Here is a 21,437-nt window from a genome sequence, read left to right on the forward strand (position 1 = left end):
TTGTTACGTTCAAGAAGTTAATCTGTTTATTTGCACTTCTTTAAGAACTCTGAATTACACGGTATGTCTTAACACAAAAATTACTGTATCCGTAACATGACGTATGTTAGCTTTGAATGGTAGGTATGTAGACGTAATATGCACATCAAAGGAGAAAGAAGGTCTCTGTGAATAATCGTTTTCAAACAGAAACTGTTGTGGAAGCCCACCGTTCCTTTTCATAGCCGTCAGACTAACGAGCTTATAATAAATTATAAACGACTCATTTCTCTAATTACGGTAATTATATGTATCTGCAAGTGAATTAGAGGTTTGCATACTCGGAGAAGCACACTATCTTTATGCTAGAACAATATTATAAAGAACAAAGCTAAGACATGACAATTACGAAAAGGAAGAAAAATAGAAATTTGCCTTTTTCACTGAGTAACTGTTCAAAAAGAAAAGTCGATACTTCGTTCTCATTACGTTATGCAAATATCAGACTCGAGATAACTACATGCTCAATACTGTAGATTTCTAGAGTGAATTTTAGAGTGTTTAAAAAAGGCAATTACTTGGTCTAATAGTAAATGCAGAAAACATTAAGTGTGAGTTTTTGTCATAAGAATACAGGATAAAATCACAGCAGAATCGAAATAAGGATAGTTATTAGATCCTATGAAAAATGTACATAGTTCAGACATTTGCAGCAAAAACAGGAAATCAAAATCAGCATTCACGGAAATGTTAAGAGGAGATTAAATTAGCAAAACGCTATACGTCATTCAGTTCAGGACAATTTAACTTTCAATCTTCTAACTAAAAATGTACAGAATGTAATATAAAACACATAATATGTACATTGATTTGCCATATACTATCTTATTTTTGTTCCAGTGAAGCCTGTGACCCCCGCGTATTATACCCATCACGTAATTAGTTATTAAGATGATACATTGTAATTTAATAACAACTGTGGATATGCTCATGTTTTAACTACAAGAAAGAAGTAACAACTGAATAAAAAGTCAAAGATTCTACATAGTGGCCTGTAAGTCGTAAAATATTTTATAAAATATTATAAATGGTTCCAATAATATTGCATCATAATTTTCAGTCATTATTCTTCTCAGCCCTATGTAACATCAAAGAGACGAGCGAAAATGGAGAATGGTACATATTCATTCACGATTAAGCAATGTTGGATATTCTTCAATCGTGTGAAAACGACATTTTTATAGTCGCTTTGTTCTTATTATACTAATTTTATTACCGAAATTTTCTTATTTAACAATAACTAACAAGACGTAACATGTGTTTAACGTTTACTGAGTAGGCCTACTTAGTGAGATATGATTATGTGACAAAACAGAAGAACATGAAGGAGCACCGGGTAAGTCTCTATGAATTATTATCCTGCACACTAATTTTAGTGGTCAGTTTCATGCTCCGGCCGATTAATCCCCAACTCTCGCCCTCTCCTTGCCTCCAGTACCCATTGGATAGGGGATTGGGTCAGACGAAAACAACAAAATTCTGACCGTATCAGGAACTGAACCTCAACCATCCCACTCGGCAGCAATCATAACCAAATAAGGATCACAAATACTCGACGGGATACAGAAACAATATTTAGTTCTTTACGTGAAGTGGCCCTTTCAATGAGGTAACTAGACGAAAGTCGAAATGGAGAATTGAAACTGAGAAAAGTGTCTAAAATCGAGATTGATTGGAATTTGTCAGCTCATTTGAACACTCATTCTAGCAAATAGACGGACACGTAACATGACGGAACAACATAAGTTTTTTAGTCATACTTTTCTAATGTGCCCAAAATTTCTTTCAAAGTTATTTCGTTGCTTGTACGCAAAAACTGGTTGCACTTGACAACAGGTTACGCTGATGACGTGAACTTAATACCTTATGCATTGCTGTGCAAGCCTTCTTCGTTCAAACAGTCAAATTTTCCGTAATTTATGGAACCCCGTAGCCTGACATTAGATCCTGTCCTAAGCCTAATAAATCCAATCCATGCTCTTACACCCAATTACTCAGAGATTAATTTTAATGTCATGTTATCATCCCATACACGCCAGTGTTTTACAAGTGTACTTTCTTTCCCTAATATTTTCCAACTAAAATTATTTTCTCACGTGTCTCTCCCATCTCATAATTCTTGATCTGATTGGCTTAGTATTTGGTGATGAGGACACGTTATAAAGCTCCTTACAGGTTTTTATCTGATCGCATTCATCAGCACGAATTGCTAGGCATTTTTACACGTAACTGAATAATCAATCCGGTCTATGTGTTTCGTACCCTCTTTGCACAGAATCTTATTTACTACGTGCGTCACTTATTTTTATATTAAATAACAACATTGACCACCTCATTTGAATGAACATGCGCTCTATAAGACTGAAAACGGAAAATATCAGATGCAGGTTGCAAGCCTTTGAATGTCCACCATAAAGTTTACTGTACCTAACGCACATGACTGCATAAATTTACAGTTATAACCAGAAAATATCCTAATGCACATGAAAACTATACAAACTTACCCCTAAAACACGAGGCTGGTGATATCTGCAGTTTCCGAACGTAACTTCCACTGTGACTTGTTGATGAATGCACTGGTTTGCCATAGCGGCTGTTGTTGTAACTACACACGAAACAAAATACGATCTCGTTGCTCACGTGAGAATTAACTGGGTTCGGAGTAGGCCTGCCCAATTCATCGCCCACTAGCATCAAGAAGGTTCTGTGTGCGCTTGTTGTATTGCAACATTCCTTTGTCATTTCTACTTTTGGTTGTAGCTCAGGGGTTCTCAGTCGTCCTTGCCTATCGATTTATGAGTCGAATGGGGACAGTTTTTGGAAAATTAAAATCAATTTATTAAAAATATTCAAAGAAACGTTCGCGAACAGGTTCACATATCAGGCCTACTCAATAATACTGATTAATAAAATCAGTCATTACTGAGATATTTTACAGTGCTTTTAGTTGAGTAAACTTTCGTGTCAGGTTTAATTTCTGTCACTTCGGTAGGACGCATTATATTTCTTTATCTGACGGTCTTTTTTAAGCTGCACAGGTGCTACAAAATACTAATGACATTAATAAAAAGTGTTTCCTGATATTATGTGAAACAGAGTATGCTGACGACATAAAAACATCAGCGGGCCCTAATGTAACACGCAAAGAAAATTTGAAAACTGCAGTTCACCCATAAAACATTAGATTCTCAAGCAAAATATACTGTCTTTATCACCAAGATCGGATTATGATTTAAAATAAATAAACTCTATCATCTCCCGGTGATTCTGAAACCCACGAAATGGGTTCATCTTTTTTACTTATGATTTGGACATGGAATTTTCCTCAACAGACCACAGTTATTCATGTGATTCAATGTGATAACACATCACGCACGTTAGTCAGACTTTCTTCAGATGATCGTAGTTTAATTGATAAAGAAACTATCAATTTTACATGAACCATAAGGCCTCAAATCCTACTTTTTTGTTATGGCTCTGCAATACTAATTTTCAAACTCTGCACTAAAGTAATAATAAATTCAGGGGATAATATTATTTCGAGAAGCTAAAGTGGTAAGCAGATGTTTTAAATTCCGGGGAATTATTACATTTCCGCTAATAATTACATTCAGCGAGATTCATGTACGACTTGTAACTTGCATAATTATTTTAAGCGGCAGAATTACATTTTAGTTAATTAGTTATATGTGTATATGTAATATTTCATATTGCACTTATACTTCTTGATCAGCTGAATAACTATCAGCTTTCCATTCAGGACCCTGTTCCACGCCTCAAGAAATAAAACTGTGCTAATCTTGTTTAAAAATAAGACATTTACTGTGCAATAAGTACACATGGAATTCAAAATGAAGAACACTACATATATTACAGGAGCTGTTAAATATCACACAACACTTAATGAATGTTTTGATCAGTACATATATTTCTTACTCTTACTTAACATAATAGGATAAATAATGACCCGCGCGAAAAACATGTAAAAAGAAAATATTCTTACACAATTTAAAATACATTAAGAAAACGACTATAAAGTTTCTGTGATAAGAATGGGTAAGTCAGGATAACTTTAGATAAGAAGTCGTACAAAAACACTCAAGTAGAATAAAATATTAACACAGCCTTTTACAGAAACACGTCACATTTACATAAATATAACATTTACTCACTTTACATTGGCTATTGCCATGTACACTCTGATGCTTTTTAACATTAATATCAAATAAAATACCAGCTGAATACAATATTATACAATTCATAATAGACTACGTAGTGTATGTAGCACGCATGGATGGGACAAGAGGTGTGCACCGGGTATTGGTCGGGAAGCCTGAAGGGAAGAGACCGCTGGGAGGACCTAGACGTAGATGGGAGGATAATGTCAGGCGGGATCTATGGGAGATAGGAGTTGAAGGAGACTGGATGTGGTGGCCCAGGACAGGTTCCGGTGGAGGGCTTTGGTTAATTCGGTGATGAACTTTCGTGTTTCATAAGCCATCTAATTAGTTAATTCGATGCTGGCTGCACCTCGTAAAGAGTGAGGTAGATGTCCAAGAGCCACTCGATTTGCATCTTAGGGAGCTCGTGTTTCCACTCACGGTCCATAAGAGCCTGTGGCTAGAAGTGCAGTTTTTCACAACGGTAAATTATCGATTGTATTCTTCTGCACTTTAACAACATGCAGTTCTGTAGGTGGTTGCCAGGTTCGGAGAGATCATGTTAATCATGCTGGAAAAAAGGCATTCTGTCTCAATTTTGCAGTACGATAATCTGTGCTTGTATTTCATGGCTGAAATGAACAAATAAAATATTTTGGGAGGGGGGAGGCTATTTTAATTACAAAGAAGAGTCTATATTTTTGTAGATCATCCTTAATTTTCTTTATACGAGGTGCGATCGGAAAGTTTCAAGACTGCGCCTATAAAAACCCGTACACTTATCTCAGGTATTAAATTCATCCATCACCCTCGAAGTAGTTCCCCTGGGAGTGAACACAACGATCCCAGCGCCGCTGCCAAGCCTGGAAGCATCCCTGGAAATCTTTCTTTGTCAGCCTGTCAAGCACCATCTGCGATTCTGCCTGAATCTCTTCTATCGTCTCAAATCTCCTTCCCTTTAGCTGAATTTTCATCTTTGGAAAGAGGAAGAAGTCACACGGCGAATAAGGAGGGTGCGGGATGACGGCCATGGTGTTTGAGGCCAAAAACTGCAGAACTTTGAGGGCGGTGTGCGCTGGCGCGTTGTCATGATGCGTCGCATGTGGAGTTCTTCCTTTAGAATCAGCTGACAGGTCCCATAGCCTATCCCAACAATGTCGCACAAGTCGTTGATGGTACGACGTCGATCTTCGTGAATGGCCTGCCGAATCTTCGTAACATTTTCGGCCGTTGTGCTCGAAGACGGTCGTCCAGAACGCTCGTCATCATCGACAGAGGTTCAGCCATTTTTAAAACGTGAATGCCACACAAAAGTTTGTGCACGACCCATTGCGGACTCCCCAAATGCTTGCTTTAGCATTTCATAGGTTTCCGTAGCCGTTTTGGCGAGTCTTTGGCAAAATTTGATTTGTTCATGGAAATCCGCCATTCCGAAATCGCAGGAGGGTCGGTGTAATGCACTACCAAAACGCCCGTAACTAAGAAACAAATGCTAATTCGATGATGCCGGCTGGCACACTGATTCACTATGAATGTAGACCGCATCCCCTAAAGGCAGAAGCTCGTACTACATCCGGTTCGCCCTCTATTGACAGCCTTGAAACTTTCCGATCGCACTTCGTAAGACAGGTAGGATGATAATCCAACTGTCTAATTATTATATAAGTGGATTAATCCTACAAACAAAACATTCCACTAAACTTTGTCAATCTATGCCACACACACTCTGAACTGCTGAGAGCATCGTTAAATAAACCACAAATCTGCAAACCCTTTCGTCGCGTTCTTGCATCGTAATGTTAAACCATAATTATTCATTCATTTTAGGCCTACTCAACTCACGTGCTGTCCATATTCAAAATGTTATAAATCCAAACGCAGTTATCTTTCGTCTTACAGAGCAGACACGTTTTTGAATAAATTAAAATGATTTTATCAAAAAAATTAAAAGTATAAGTTGTATTCGTGAGCTCGAAGTTTCAGAACAATGTCTTTACGAGAAATTCCTCTTTGTCTGTCATCCCAGACAAAGGCCTACGAACACACTTTCCAGATGGTCACTCACACGCCACTTGACAGCTCAGGGTAAGTAACCTCTTTACTTGAACAACAAACAGCGACATTAGTAAACCTTGAACAAACAAACTCAGCAGAAATCCACATTGTTGACTTTCGACACTCTAAAATAATCTACTACAAAAATTTGTGATTAGTCGTTGTCTTCAAGAAATGACGTCATCAGTAATGCCACCTTATATTTGTTTATTCGGCATTATTGTGGAACACAACAATGCCGAAGGAGGGGTTGGTTACGTATTAAACAAATGACCAACCCCTCGAAGAGGTGTTGGTCAGTTGTTTTAACCACCATTCGGGGGGCTTAGTTTAGTTTCTTACTCAAGGGTTAAAACACTTGAATGAGACACTAAACTAACCCTTCCGAAGGGGTTGCGTTTTAAAAACTTGACCACCGAATGGGAGTTAATTTTGCGTGTTACTTAAGATTTCAAAATGCAACCAACCCCCTAGAAGGGGGGTTGGTCAATTGTTTTAACCCTCAATTTGGGGGGTTTAGTTTAGTTTCTTATACAAGATTGGTTGCGTTTTACAAACTTGACCAACGCCCCCTAGGAGCTCCGAAAGGAGCGCCCTGCACTAGTTTTTAAAAAATCGTCTTCCTTCCAAACAAACTTTGCAACGAAGGTTATATAAATTTAAACACATTGTTGACAATATCAGGACCAATGAGAGAAATAATGTAAATCCCTTTTTAAAATGGGGTTAAACAATGTTCCCCGACTTCATTGTCTCTATTAGAATCCGCTAATATACTCTTCTTGATCATCTGCCAAGAACGTATATGAACAGGTCCCAGTCCCAGAAAAGGATGGAAGGATCCTGTTCATATGGACCTGTCGTCAGACAGAACACTGAAAATAAAATAAATAATAAATAGCTATGCATATGCGTAGGCACACATCATGACACAAAGTGCGTGTCCCGCACCTCTGTTACGTATCGCGTGCTCCTAAGTCATTAACTGACAGGGTAAAAATGTCTTCTGACTAATCCATTCAAAGGGATTGTAAATTATATTTCGAGTAATTTGATAGGTGATAATTAAAATTAGTATATAATGATTCTATTACAGTAGATTCCCGATTATCCGAGTTAGTTGGGAAATATATTCTCTGGATAATCCGTAAAAATTAAAGAAAAACATGCAAATGCAACAAATACGAAAATAAATATACGTATTAGCTTTCGTCTTATCTGTCTTGTGGTAACTCTTGTAATAGGAAACAGAGCTAAAAATCAACATAAGGACAAGGAAAATTGCTCAAGGCCTACAGATGGATGCAATATCTTCACAAGTACCAATTTTTCGAACAATAAGACATGTTCTATAACATTGACAAAGTTCGATTTGAGCTTCGTACAAAGTACGCGCTATATTTGACCGATAAAACCAAAATATTATCCCCAATGAAACAACATTCGCTCGACATTTATAAACAACTCCACGAAACGGAGTCTTCCTTAAAAATCTAATGATTAATTAGTAAGCAAGTCAATAAATATCCAGCCCTTCATAGAACTCAATCACCTTCACAGTAAAAACTGTATTGTTACGAAAAATTATACCAAGCCTCTGAACAGACAAAACACATTTGTTTACATGATATAAAAAAGTTTGTCATTGTTGAGCCAAAACATCAAACATGTTTTTGCCGACTGTCTTATTTTTTTATGTGCACAAAATAAATGTTGATTGTTAGTAAGTGTTATACTGCATTGTTGCTAGGATACAGAGCAGTAACAATTGTTACGAGGTATACAAATATTTGTGAGAAGCTCAGTTTTGGTAAGTAGCCTACAAAAAGTTAAAATGTATACATGTTTCTAATATATTTGTTGATATGACATTTAATACTTTCTGTGAAGAGTATGTTTTCTTCCATTGATATAAATTTGACGCTTGCTTTACTATAGTTTTCATACTATATATTATTATATTGTGTGCAATGTTAGAAGCCAGACAAGATTTTATAGGGTCTAATATTTCTTTGATATTATTTTTACAGTTTGTGAATGCACGTTTATTCTTGAGATCTCTGCATCATGCGCCTATCGAGAACTAGACAAAAAATTCTTAAGATTGTGGCTGGATTTTTCTATGGCGCTTTATTGGGAATTGGTAGGTGAAACAACACGATGCTGTCTCCATTATAATAATTTCTCCCCAGGAAGCCAATTATTTATTCTAAACGTTATTTCAACATAGGACTAGTCAGATTCTGTCAATAGCTGAAGTATGTTGGCCATGATAATTTAGTTTCATATCTAGTGAAAAGTGAATATGCTGGAACAATACTATGAACTGAATAAATTTAGAAGACATAATAGAATCCTGAATAAAAACAGTGAAAAATACCATTTACAATATTTTCCTTAAATTTGGCGTATATAAGAAGCTAGTCAACCTAATTAAAACGCGTATAAGTGAAACTTCTAGAAAAAATCGTCTACGTAAACATTTGCCTGAAACATGAAAACGCTCTATCGCCACTGCTTTTCAATTTTTAATTAGAATATGCCATCAGAAAACTCCAAGAAAATTCGGGCGGTTTGGAATTGAATGTGACACACCAGCTTTTGGTCTATGCTGATTTTTTATCTGCTGGGCGATAATACAAATACTATAAAAGCGAACACAGAAACACAGTTAACACAAAAAATATCATGTCTGTGTTCCCGATGAATGTTGAGAATAAGAATATCAGTCCGTCAGTGAGCTGTTTTATCGATTGTTCCACAGAAACTAACACAGCCTCCTTTTGCAGCTTTCTACGAACTTATCCTCGTCGACCTCCACTTCCCACCACATATAAGCTTCAGCCTCGGAGGAGTCCTCTGTCTGCTTCTAGGCGTAGGCAATGCCATTTCTATCCAAGTGAGTAGAATTTTGCTTCAACAGACTCGTACATTCAGTTATTTTTTTGTGATCTTAATACAGTTTTGCCGCACTTCGAAGAACTATATTAAAATGACAGAAATAAAACTTTTACTCGGAGATGTGTAATTAAAATCTACCTAATCGCAATCCATCCCAGAATCCGGTTCACGTCCTCCCATTTCAGTTCTTTAACACCTTAAATCCTAGTGGTAACTATATGTACCACCTACACTAAAACTAAATAATTCTGCGTTTGGCCTACAACGTGTATTTGACCGTTTCGTAACATTTTTAGAGTAAAGAGCTATAATTTAAAGTCTTAAAGTTTGTGACAAAGATGCGTTGTTGAAGCAAATTGTTTTCTGGACATTATCCATCGTCCAAGATCAAATAAAATCAATAAAAACCACGACGTTTGGGGGTAAAACCTACTCTCGATCATTTTTATCACTTCGCTAATACATATTATTAACAGTTCTGGTCTAAGATATTCATTAACTTCTGATCTATATTCTGTAACCGGCGGCTGAACTGAGGAAACGCATTTCTGACGTGTACATTCTTCCCATCCGGCTAATAACGTGTCTCGGTGTCGCAGGTCCGCTGTATGTCGGTGCTGGCAGTGACCACGTTCTGTGGACGAACCGGTCGTCGGGTCCTGAGGGCCATCATCATCGCTTATGTTGTGGCAGGTCCGGTACAGAACATCATGAACAACGGGCATGAAATCGTTCGTACGTTCTCGTGTTCTGCGTCTTTGAATTACAACCTGACGAAAACTCGTTTGGACTTGATGTTTCGACCTTTAGCTGAAGGACTTCTCAACTTAAGGGTAAGAAGTCAATATGTCCAGCCACTTTAGATAATATTGTCTAATATTAAACTCAAATAATGAAATTCGGAGAGGCTAAAAACAGGATATAACATTCTTTGGAATTGTACAACTTCTGATCGCCTCAAACGGCTTGGCAATAAATCTACCCACGTAGTTCATCTGCCGACATTATCTGTAGCTCAAATCACACAGCGTCGGATGATAGGATTATTATGAAAATCGAATTGAAAAGTATATGACAGTTGACGGTCGTGACATAATTTAAGGCACTATCCCGACATCTACCTGGAGGATAGCCATTCAACCGGGGACTTTCCGAATACAAAACAGGAGTTCAAACCACACGGATTCGAGTTTCGGTGAAAACAGAGATGTTAGAAGACAAATGAGATGGTGGGATGAAACACAGAATGGAGACGGGATGATCATATAGGATCCAAACCATAAGACTGTGATTTGGCTGATGATATTTGAGGCTGCATTATTTGCAGATTCCATATAACGCAGGACGTACAAAAATATAGTGGATATTTAATTCTTAGGGATGGACATGAGAGGACGGTGACAAGCCCTGTTATAAGGAAGTGATATTTAGGTAGGCTGATAAAACCAACGAATTTACTTGCGGTAATTGGCCTTGGCGCAGATCCGAAACTGGCAAGTCAATAATCACCACCCATCTAAACCCGCTGGTATGTGACTAAGAACCCTGCCCTCCACGTAGCAGAATCCTTCTGGAAAAAGTATCAGTTGCTCAGTTGGTCATGAAACTTTATTGCACCGGAATATTTACAACCGCTTTAATAAGAATTGCCTTTGGGCCAGATTTTGAGTCAGTTTAATCTAGTCCACGCCATACACCCTACTTCTACACCATCTACTACTAGATCTCTCAAGTGGTTTCATCCCTTCATGTATTCCGGCTAAAATTTTATATGCATTTCTCATCTGTATGAGATACCAACACTGTAAGCCAGTATATTGCATATTTATTGTACGCGGACAAGCAATGCCAGCACCGTGTTCCGTATTTTGGGTCTAGGAAACTTCACGAGAATACGTCTATCACAAAGAACCACCTTCAAATTATGAGAAATACACATCTCATTGTCTGATCGATTCACGTCGAACTGTGGCAGGCTGAGTGTGATTCTGAGGCACAGCTGTCTATCCATTTAACCTGCGTTTTAACTGTTATATAGTATTTTGATAAATTATTCGTTTTGTAGGCCGATGTTAACGAGGTGAGGGACACTGTTAAGTCCGTGAAAGGAGTAATTCTTCCTTTGGTAAAGGAAATTGAGGGAGAAGAGGAGATGATAAATGTCAGAGAACAAAACGATTACATCGATGAGTTACGGGTAAGTCTATCACGAACAAATTCCTACAATACATACAGGTAACGGTATCACGAAAATATACTCAGATTACATAAGGTAAAGCGATCATTAACACGATGCAACTCTAAAACGTTCCAACGATGATTAGGTTGGGTTCAATATTATTTTTTAGAGCTAAATATATCGTTTAGTATATTAAAATGGTCCCCCCGGCTTCAGGTGATAAAACCTTCTCTGTTGGGTCCCCTAATCCCAGTCTCTAGATAAGTCTAAGTGAGCTGATAGGAGTTGAATTAGCCACCAAACCAAGTACTGTCCGCAGATGATAAGATATTGAAATAAAATTATAGCATTTTATCTGAAGACTTAGAACTAGAAATCTTCTGATGTAGGCCGGATTTCCCTTTATGCCAGTCACTCCCTCACTCCTCCCTGATGTAGCACGCACATCAAACGTCCCTTTTCAAGAATCATTATCGTTTACTGGTAAGTCCAATGAAATTAATTTGAGTGTAATGTCGTACAGGAAAACTCAAGTCGGGAGAAGGAGACAAAGAAGAGATACGAAAGAGAAGTTAATGAGCCTGATACAACTGACTACGAGAAGAAGTACAAGGAACGATTAAGAAAGGAATGTGAAGGTGAGTGATTTCGTATTTTACATTACCACTGACAGAGAATGTACTTGAGTCTGGAAATTCAAAGTCTACTCATACCGAAGCAAAAGTAAGTCAATATGGAATTGATGCTGTTGGGCAGATATAGTTGTAAACTTACAATTCCTATGAGTCTCTATATTTTAATTAAAAGGTTTCGAAGATATCTATTTGAAGAAAAAAAAACTTAATGTTAAGCTGCCGTCACTTACATCTCTTCATCGTACTAACAATTTCATTTCTCCACGTCTATAAATTTCTGAGAATACGATAAAGGAACTTATAAATTCATGTACGTGAACAGGGTACGTGTTATTCTCAGACCACTGTTATTGTCACAGGAATAATTAACAGCAGCGTTGAGAAGTGTCGGAAGTCATTTTCAGACACTTACGATAAGTGCTACAACGCAGTGTCGTGGGCAGCAGCGTGGCTTCTCTGTTGGCCTATGAAGGTTACGTTCGTATGTGACATTGTGGGAGGTAAGTAGTGCGTGTTACACGGCATTGTAAATACTGTCTTACGAAGGAAACGTATTGAAAGCGGTACAGCACCAAACTGATAGTGTCAATACTAGATCGGTAGAAACCGTACTGTGGAAGAAATATCGTAAGTTATGAAGATTTCTGTCTTCTGGGTTGTTGCGCTGTGTAGTCTGGTCGATGCCTCCGTCATCAGGGCGATCGCCCTGATGACGGAGGCAGCAAGGATCTCTGAAACGTTGGTAAACATCGACCAGACTACACAGCGCATCACCAAGAAGACAGGAATCTTCATATCGCTGTGAAAACCTCAAATCATATATCGTAAGTTATGTTTTGTGGAAAATAAAATGCTTTCGAACCGGTTCTTTGGAAAAAAAATTATTGATGCAAGAGAAACACGCGGATAGAACTGAATGACATTCGGATAAGGGCGTCGAAAATCGCTGCCAAGTCTGCAGTACTCCTGCTTCGTACTGTGACGTAACATCGTAAACTACGCCATTTACTTCATCCTTATCAAACATGAATATTTTCTCCAACACTCCGTTAACAGATATTTCTAATATACGTTTTTCTCTCATAGAAACATGTTCCACTCGAATTAAAGGGTCCATTTTATTAAGAAGCAACATTTATTCAATTGCTTTACTCCACTGAGTGTAAAAATACGTTTTCCAGGATTCAAAACATTTTACGATTTCTGAACACAGATTTGCACGGACTATGAACTCAGGTCCCTCGACAGTCTCTAATTTAAAACTTCGTATCTGAATCACGCCCACATAAATCAAAGCACAGGCTTACTAAATTCTATCCTGTTAATTGAAAGGGAGGAATATTTATTTTATTTATTTCTGGATGATTATTAACGAACGATAATTTGGAAAGGAAATGAAAGGATTCGACATTTTCCTGGAGGGGCTGAAGAAAACCACGAAAATCCTCAGTCACAATAGCCAGTCTCCGCACCCAAATTTGAACCCGAGATCCTCCACCACGAAGCAGGGGTGCTAACCATTCAACTGCATTTGGTAAAAGTGAAATGTAACCTTCTCCGTATTCGAACCACGTACTATAAAAAACCTTTCAAGTTGACATTATTTACATGAAATTTATAAACAATGAAGACATTCTCATCTAAAGTAAGAGTCTGTGAATAATAATGTTAATTTAAAATTATCAAAATAAATAAATTTGTTTCTTTGTTTCTTTGTAGCCATGGGTGGAAAAAAGCTCTGTGACGCAAGCGACGTTGTGGAACCTGGCTTCGGAGAACAATACGCGCTCCTGAAACGATCAAGTACCACACTAGATAAGGGATTCAAAGGGGTCGTTCTTCAGTATAAGATCCCACATATAACAAATCCGGTAAGCACGCTGGTAACATTGTGTCCTATTGTAAAAGCATGTCCTGATGCATCTTACAGACACCACATTGCAGTTTCTCTTAAAAAGCTGTCAACCGCTTAGTCAGAACAGAGAATTACCCATTCACGTAAACTGTTTGTCATCTTTAATCAGCATTTTAATAGAAACAGTCTCCATCGTCCGTCATATTGCCTCTTTCTGAAGAAGTCAGAACTAAAACGTAAATGAAGTGGCACTTTTTCTTCAACAGCTTTAAACCGGAAGTACTGCACACAAGATCAAAATTTTGAGTATGTATGTTCGCCTATAGCTCGACAATGGATATACCAAATTTATTCCAAACTTAGTATGCCTATTTTTTTGGAACCAGGAAAAGATGAAAACTCCGACAAGAATGTCCTGGGTTTGCGTCCCAATGAGGGTGGTTTCTGTAGCTTCGAAATTGAACAAGACAAAATAATTTGTTTCGGCGGAAGCAAAGGCCACACTCCCAAAACTGCCCTGGACGCTTAAAGATCATAAGATAAGTACCATAGAAGAATAGCGTCTAGAACAATGTCGTTTGTTTCTGAGGGAAATTATAGGTCACAAACACAAATTTGTCTTGGACAGTCCCGGTAAATATGTTGGGTTTAAGGATAATGATTTTCCCTGTAATATTCAACAACACGAACCGAATAATGAGGCTTTCGGGCAACAGAGATGATAACAAACGTGGATTTCCCCGCAGAAACACGTTATCAAAAGAAACAGGTTGGTCTAGCAATTTATAGTGCCAATTGACAGAGTAACACAAAAAAATGCCACAATCCTGTTTTCCAGGAACGTAATAATAAAACTTAACAGCGTCAGTTAGCCTTTAGCCTAAATATTAGAAAGAGGAAAGAGGAAATGCTCATGTTACAGCCGAACGTGCAGCAAGCAGCTGACGCGGCGAAAGCAGTGGTTATGGAATTCGAGAGGAAGAAAGTCATTGTTGAATCCATACTGGCGATAATAAACGGGTTTCTGGCGTTCATTTTCGTGAGGATCATATTTGGGTAAGTCTGTATACGAAATCACCTACTACATAACAAAGGAAACATTGCGTGGGGCATAAATAATTTCAATTTAGTGTTCAATATCATAATGCTTTTCATGATCATGGGTTTCAAAATATTACATGTTCAGAATATGGCTGTCTTCTGGGTTTTTACTGCCTTTATCATCGGGGCGATGATGGAGGCAGCAAGGACCTCTGAAACCCTTCGGTTGAGCCTACGTATCTGACGCCCAAGGTGAAATTAGCGGAGTTTCACCACCACGTCCGCTATTCTACTTCATACACTGCCATCAGATTCAAAACCGCTATTTACCTTAATGTAAGATTTGAGGTTTTCACAGCGGAGTATGAAGATTTCTGTCGTCTGGGTTGTAGCGCCGTGTAGTCTGGTCGATGTTAACCAACGTTTCAGAGGTCATACTGTCTCCGTCATCAGGGCGATGAGTATGAAGATTTCTGTCTTCTGGATTGATGCGCTGTGTAGTCTGGTCGATGTTTACCAACGTTTCAGAGGTCATACTGCCTCCGTCATCAGAGTATGAAGATTTCTGTCTTCTGGGTTGATGCGCTGTGTAGTCTGGTCGATGTTAACCAACGTGTCAGAGGTCATACTGCCTCCGTCATCAGGGCGATTCATCTCTGAAACGTTGGTAAACATCGACCAGACTACACAGCGCAACAACCCAGAAGACAGAAATCTTCATACCTTAACGTACTTTACTCTAATCTATTGATCACGTTAATGCAGGGTGCAAGAGTACCACAACAATTATGTATCGAATATTCAGTTCGACAACGTCTACATCACGCATTACTTCCGGCGGATTGATGCTCGGCGTCACAAGGCTGGGAAGCACACGCTATTGCCGCTAAAGAAGGTGGAGAGAGGAGCCCTAATTAATCCTTACGCTACTCTGCCTACGTCACGGGAATGCACTCAAGTGGTAAGAAACGCAAACTAAAGACAACAAAAATATAGCAATCTGTAGCTTTCTAATATTTAGAATATTGAGCGATTATGTCTCTCCGAATTTTTGTGATACAGTTTTCATACATTCAAAGTGAAGACAGTTAAAATAATTGTTGGGATATAAGTAACACAGTTTGCTTTAACTACTCTACCCAGCACCTGTTGTACTTGAAATATGTAATAAATTGTGTTTGAACGTCCATTAGATTTACCAGTCTATGAAGCTGATCCTAGAGATGGTAACAGCTACTACAATCATACTTCTAGACTACATGCTGTATGAGACACTGGATCTAGTAAGGCGACATGCCTACATAGAATATACACAAGAAGGTAAGTAAGTACATGTAAATACACCACAGCAGTAAATTTATAATTTTATTCCCAAATATTTAACACGTAATTCCGAGGCCTCCAAACTAAACTGTGTCGCCGTGTGACAAAACACACTTGAAAATATATAGCTTTAAATATTTTTTTCTTGTTACTAGTGTGGAGATCAAATTAGTGGCACATATTTCAGCAACATGGTTCTCATTCCTGAATGTTACTTGTATTTGTCATAGTGGATATAAGCGATGAATTTAGTTAACAAAGCCCCATACAGTGTAAATAATCGTAGAAGATTCCTACACTTTTGGAAAAGTGTGAATTTTTGTTGTTAGAAACATTTATAAACTTGTAAAGTACAAGTTTTTTTCTTACGTATTTACCTCCTTACTTACTTCTATAGTTATTTATTTGCTTACATATTTGTTTACTTATTTAAATAACGCTACAGTGACTAATTTGGTATTTGTTATAAACAAACCCTGAATAAAATTTTTCATTTAAGATTTCTGTCTTCTGGGTTGTTGCGCCGTGTAGTCTGGTCGATGTTCACCAAAGTTTCGGAGGTCATACTGCCTTCGTCATCAGGGCGATGAAACGTTGATTGGTTGGTTGGTTAACATCAACCAGACTACACAGCGCATCAACCCAGAAGACAGAAATCTTCATACTCACTGCTGTGAAAACCTCAAATCTTACAAAATTTCTCATTTTCAGGGTCTCATGATCTAACACTGATAGTGAGAGGAACAGGATTTATTGCCAACACGGTGAGATCTCTTCTCGGTGGATTCAACATTAGGGAAAGGGTGAAAGCCACCTACAGCAATAAAGGTAACGATCTAACCGATAATTACTCTTCTTCAGCTTTTACGGACACAGTTGAATGGCCTGTACTAATACACAATTACTTCTGAAATTATGACTCTATTTAGACATTTGGTAGGACTCCTTAGATGGGGGATTAGCACGTTGCAAAACATCTATCTACACAGGGCAGCACGACACACAGAAATGCATAACTTATCCTAGATTCAAAATAACTCACAGATAAGTGGTACAGCCATCGGTTGTGGTCTCAGAGTTCTAAGACTGTGTACTGTCTTGGCAGGTAATACATTCCTCCAAAGGTCGGCAACAACCTACAAGACCACAATCAAGGACTTCAAATCTCAGAAAATGTATATTATTATCATGTAACTAATTTAATTAGTGGAGTCGTTATGGATACTTCATACTTTGACGACCCGTTCTTCAAGTGCCTGAGCACTGCGGGTCCTAACTTTTCGTCGGCTTGATCTATAGACATTCGGTAGGACTCCTTGGACGAGTGATCGGCCCGTCGCAAGGCACAACACAGAAAAACATCCATGGCTTGAGTGGGATTCAAACCCACGGTCCCAGTGACCAAGCGGCACAAGGCCCACGCCTCGGACCGCGCGGCCACTAAGACGAACTGTCATGAATTTGAATGTAAAAACTGTTTTCTTGAAAGATTAATGAAAAGCTTGTATCTGTATATTACCCTCACCTATGAACCTTCTGAATATGAGTCTGATACTGTGTGTTGAAACAAGCAAATTTTCATTCTTAATTTAAACATTCCACATTTATCACAAATAACGAAAAGTGCAGTTTATGTGAGAAAGATAATAACTACTTATTTATTTACCACACAGCTTGCCTTCCCCAACCTACGATGCTGGGAAATTACTATTACTACAAGATTTATGGCACGTACCTCGGCATATGGTTGCTTATTCTAACAGATGCATACACCCAAAGAATTCGAAGAGCAATCTGTGCATACTTCTACCCAAAGGTAAATTAAAGTACATAACGAAATAAATTGTATAATTATCAAAGTGTGTTATATACTATAACAGGAAAGGAAATTGTAAGGAAAATAAAAATAACACAAATAGATGTATAAATATCCATAACAGTCTTCTGGGTTGTTAGGTTAGGTTGATTTATAGGTGGGCACCAACATTTTGGAGAAACATACTGCATCCATCTTCAGCCCTGAAGATGGGGTCAGTATATTACTCTGAAACATTAATACCCACCTACAAGTCAATATGACATCACAACACTGAAGACCATCACTGCCATGAGAACCTCAGATTATCACATGCAAGTACAAATACATAAAAGTAAAGTTTGTTCCACTATACGCCATGTAGGAGTTTGGGGTGAGTGGAGGTATAGCTCCTCTCTTCCTTGACCTCGGCACTAGATAGGGGTGAGTGGTCAGCGTCACGCCCCGGCCGCACTTTACCCCCTGGAAAGGAGGCTGGGTGGGCCCCAGAACCGGTCTGGACGCAGAGGAAAAATCCTCTGCCTCTGTCGGGGATTGAACCCCGGTCGCCCTGTCCGTAGCCAGTCACTATACTGACTGAGCTATCCCGGCTCAAGTACAAATACGTTCAGTGAATTATTTAGCATTCTGTTTTGCCTGTTCTGTCATTATAATAATTATCTAAGTTGTAACTGAAATAAAAGTGTTTAAAGTAACATTTATTTTACTTATCAAATAAGCAACATCATCTACTTGTAATTCCAGATGCACCATAAATCCAATAATTGAACAACTGTTCTTTACAGTAATCAGAAGTGTTACTAGAAAAACCTCTGGTACGTGAAAATGTGTAGTAATTAATGTACATTTTTTGCAGAGAGAAAAGAGAAGGGTGCTGTTCCTATACAATGAAACACTAAAACAACGCATAGGTCTCTTCAAGTTTATGAAAGCTAGAGTGAAACGTCTGGCCAGAGAACATAGACTTGAGGCGAGTACAAGTGTCATTAAACTTTGCATAAAATGAATATGGAACGCCAAGGCTGTCACCTGTTCATTGGCATATTCCATCCCCAAAAGTATTTAACAGATTTCAATCAAATTTCATGCTGAAAGTCTACACCAAATATCATCAGAACTGATGTGGTTAAAGACTACAAGTAACTGATGTCATTCCTCACATCCACTCTGATGATTAAGGAGACAAAGAATGCCTACAAAACATTCGTTTGAAACTTATCTTTCATATAACTTAGGATTTTAGTGCATTTATATCCTGTGAAAGCTTCAAATCTTACAAACTTACCTTGTTTTCACAGGTGCAAACTAATGTTCTCCTTGTGCTACGAGAGCGTTTAACAAAATGCTGCAGTTGGTTGAAATATTTTGCAGCTGCACGACACAAGTGTTTAATCTGTGGAGAACGCGAGCCAAGGAAACCTAGGACAACAGGCAATTTTGTTTCTTGCCCCAATCCCAAATGTAGTTTTGTTTATTGCTCTGAATGTTGGAAGGGTGTGGACCAAATATGTTACGCATGTACCTCTTCTGATCAGAGAAGTGATGATGATGATGATGATGATGATGTTTATGACATAAGTGAGGATAAATAAGCAACCTATGTATGACCCATGGGTCAATTGATGACATCACCATGAAGAGGAACAGATGTATAATGAATGACAAATGTACGCAACTCAAATGTGACAATATGATTTTGTATCATGTGGTGACATGATTCTATTTTCATAACAAATACTAAACAATCATTTATGACAGTCATACCTAAATAGACAACACTTTTAATAAAATCAGGAATAAAATTATGGGCATTTCTGAAGTGATGTGTCTGCGCTGAGTAACGAGTAAAACACTTTGGAGATGGCTGTCTGCTGCCTTCGTCGTCAAGGCAATGATAATGGAGGCAGCAGGTTACCCACTATAAAGACACCTAGCTTTAATTATCAACAAGAAAATTGCTTCCACCATCCATCTTATCTCACACAGGCTGTAAATATTGTAAGGATCAGATTAATTACAAATTCTTAGTGCAAGGTGATAAGCACTGCACACACACTTTTCTATTCATTTCAAAAACACTGTCTTGTTTAAAATTGTTATGCAGCTAAAACTGTATTCTAAGTATCAAACTAACTAGATGGCTTAGGGAACCCAAAGGAACATCACTGAATTAACCAAAGCCCTCAAATGGTTCCTTTCCTGGGCCAGCAAAATCCAATTACCTACAACTCCTATCTCCCATAGATCTTGCTTAATATTATCCTCCCATCTACATCTAGGTCTCCCCAGCAATCTCTTCCCTTCAGGCTTCCTGACTAATACCCAGTCCACACCTCTTGCCCCATCCATGTGCGTCACATGCCCCGCCCATCTCATTCTTCTTGACTCAATCGCCCTGACAGCGTACATGTTCGTTAAACCCGTGGCAGCAGTTGAACTGCTGCTGAACGTAGCTAAAACATATGAAACTCATATGGAATGCTATTGGCACTGACCACTTACCCCCATCTAGTGCCAAGGTTAAGAATGAGTACGAGCTAAACTCCCCCCCAAATACCTACATGGTATGTTGTGGGGCAGCTTTACTTTTACTTCACTGGAATACCGGTGAACTACTCAGGCGTGGAACAAAGTTATTGAATATGCCGGAGAAAAGGTCTAAATTTTATTAATAGGTGTACCATGTGATATGTATGGACATTATGAGGAGTTTGGATTTAAATCTGAAAAAGGATGAACTGCTCAAATTTCTGTTTATTTCTTAATTTTTTGTTTCCAAATCCACAAATCAAAGGAAAGAGGAAGAAACAGGAGAAAACTGAATGGATGAAAGGGCAGGCGCTCCCCAGCGGGACTGACAAGTGAAACGAGCAGGGGCAAAGCCTCCAGTATTTTAAAATGTGGATCAAAACAAAATATATCAACATACATTTAAATGCAAATTATATTCAGCACACATTACAAACATGTAAACGTATGTGAATACTTGCAACAATCGTCAACCGACTACACAGACAAAATGGAACAACACACAAATCATCAAAATGCTGCTTATTTCCATATTAAGATCGCAAGAACTTTCATTATAATAGCATAAAGTATCAGAGTTGCATACTGACTTGGAATCCTTATTTGTGCATCAAAAACTGTACACTGTAAAACGTTTAAAAATAAAATGTAACACAGAAAAGACAATAAGAAATAAGAATACCTCGTGATATTTTGCAATAGGGAAGACAATAAGGGATTCTAATATAAAACAACTACAGTGAAACCTCTATCCATCGTTCCCGGAACTATCGTTTTCCCGGATGCATCGTCCGTTTTGTTCGGTCCCGAATACATCCCATATAAAATAATGTTACATTTTCCCGCTTCTATCGTTCCTCGAACTATCGTTTTATCGCATCGATCGTTCAAAAATCTTAGTCCC

General features: G+C 38.2%; 3 protein-coding genes across 19 annotated transcripts in view; 1 reads left to right on the plus strand and 2 right to left on the minus strand.

Annotated features, from left to right (window-relative positions):
- Positions 1–2,644, minus strand: part of cpo (RNA-binding protein) — a 456,673-nt gene extending 454,029 nt beyond the window's left edge. For all 14 annotated transcript variants that reach the window (XR_015534700.1, XR_015534701.1, XM_087347203.1 and 11 more), the window contains exon 1: positions 2,544–2,644. The gene's annotated coding sequence lies outside the window, so the exon portion shown is untranslated. The remainder of the gene's footprint in view (positions 1–2,543) is intronic.
- A 1,193-nt stretch (positions 2,645–3,837) lies between these two features.
- LOC110835870 (WD repeat-containing protein 76) overlaps positions 3,838–21,437 on the minus strand; it is a 32,730-nt gene continuing 15,130 nt past the window's right edge. Inside the window, exons 13-14 of one of the 2 annotated variants that reach the window (XM_087347226.1) lie at positions 17,231–17,324; positions 3,838–4,770 (exon numbers count right to left, since the gene is read on the minus strand). The gene's annotated coding sequence lies outside the window, so the exon portion shown is untranslated. Of the gene's footprint in view, positions 4,771–17,230; positions 17,325–20,930; positions 21,280–21,437 lie in introns of those variants that run through there. The other variant, XM_087347225.1, reaches the window with a different exon arrangement.
- On the plus strand, positions 8,000–21,024 carry snky (ubiquitin protein ligase sneaky). 3 transcript variants are annotated; one of them, XM_022076062.2, is made up of 15 exons: positions 8,000–8,064; positions 8,285–8,397; positions 9,044–9,153; positions 9,755–9,988; positions 11,221–11,352; positions 11,858–11,972; positions 12,329–12,469; positions 13,689–13,840; positions 14,747–14,880; positions 15,631–15,826; positions 16,059–16,185; positions 16,900–17,016; positions 17,862–18,004; positions 18,861–18,974; positions 19,303–21,024. In XM_022076062.2, exons 2-15 carry the CDS (start codon positions 8,322–8,324, stop codon positions 19,594–19,596), a joined length of 2,085 nt encoding a protein of 694 aa, XP_021931754.1. In that variant the 5' UTR covers positions 8,000–8,064; positions 8,285–8,321; the 3' UTR covers positions 19,597–21,024. The 3 variants fall into 3 exon arrangements, with proteins under 3 accessions (XP_021931754.1, XP_087203349.1, XP_021931839.1); XM_087347223.1 differs by having other exon boundaries at positions 14,759–14,880; XM_022076147.2 differs by lacking the exon at positions 8,000–8,064 and adding an exon at positions 8,077–8,145.

Source organism: Zootermopsis nevadensis, unplaced genomic scaffold (assembly GCF_977971745.1).
Source record: "Zootermopsis nevadensis isolate Lab colony 2312 unplaced genomic scaffold, Znev_1.0 Znev_ptg000011l, whole genome shotgun sequence".
Lineage (NCBI taxonomy): Eukaryota > Metazoa > Arthropoda > Insecta > Blattodea > Termopsidae > Zootermopsis > Zootermopsis nevadensis.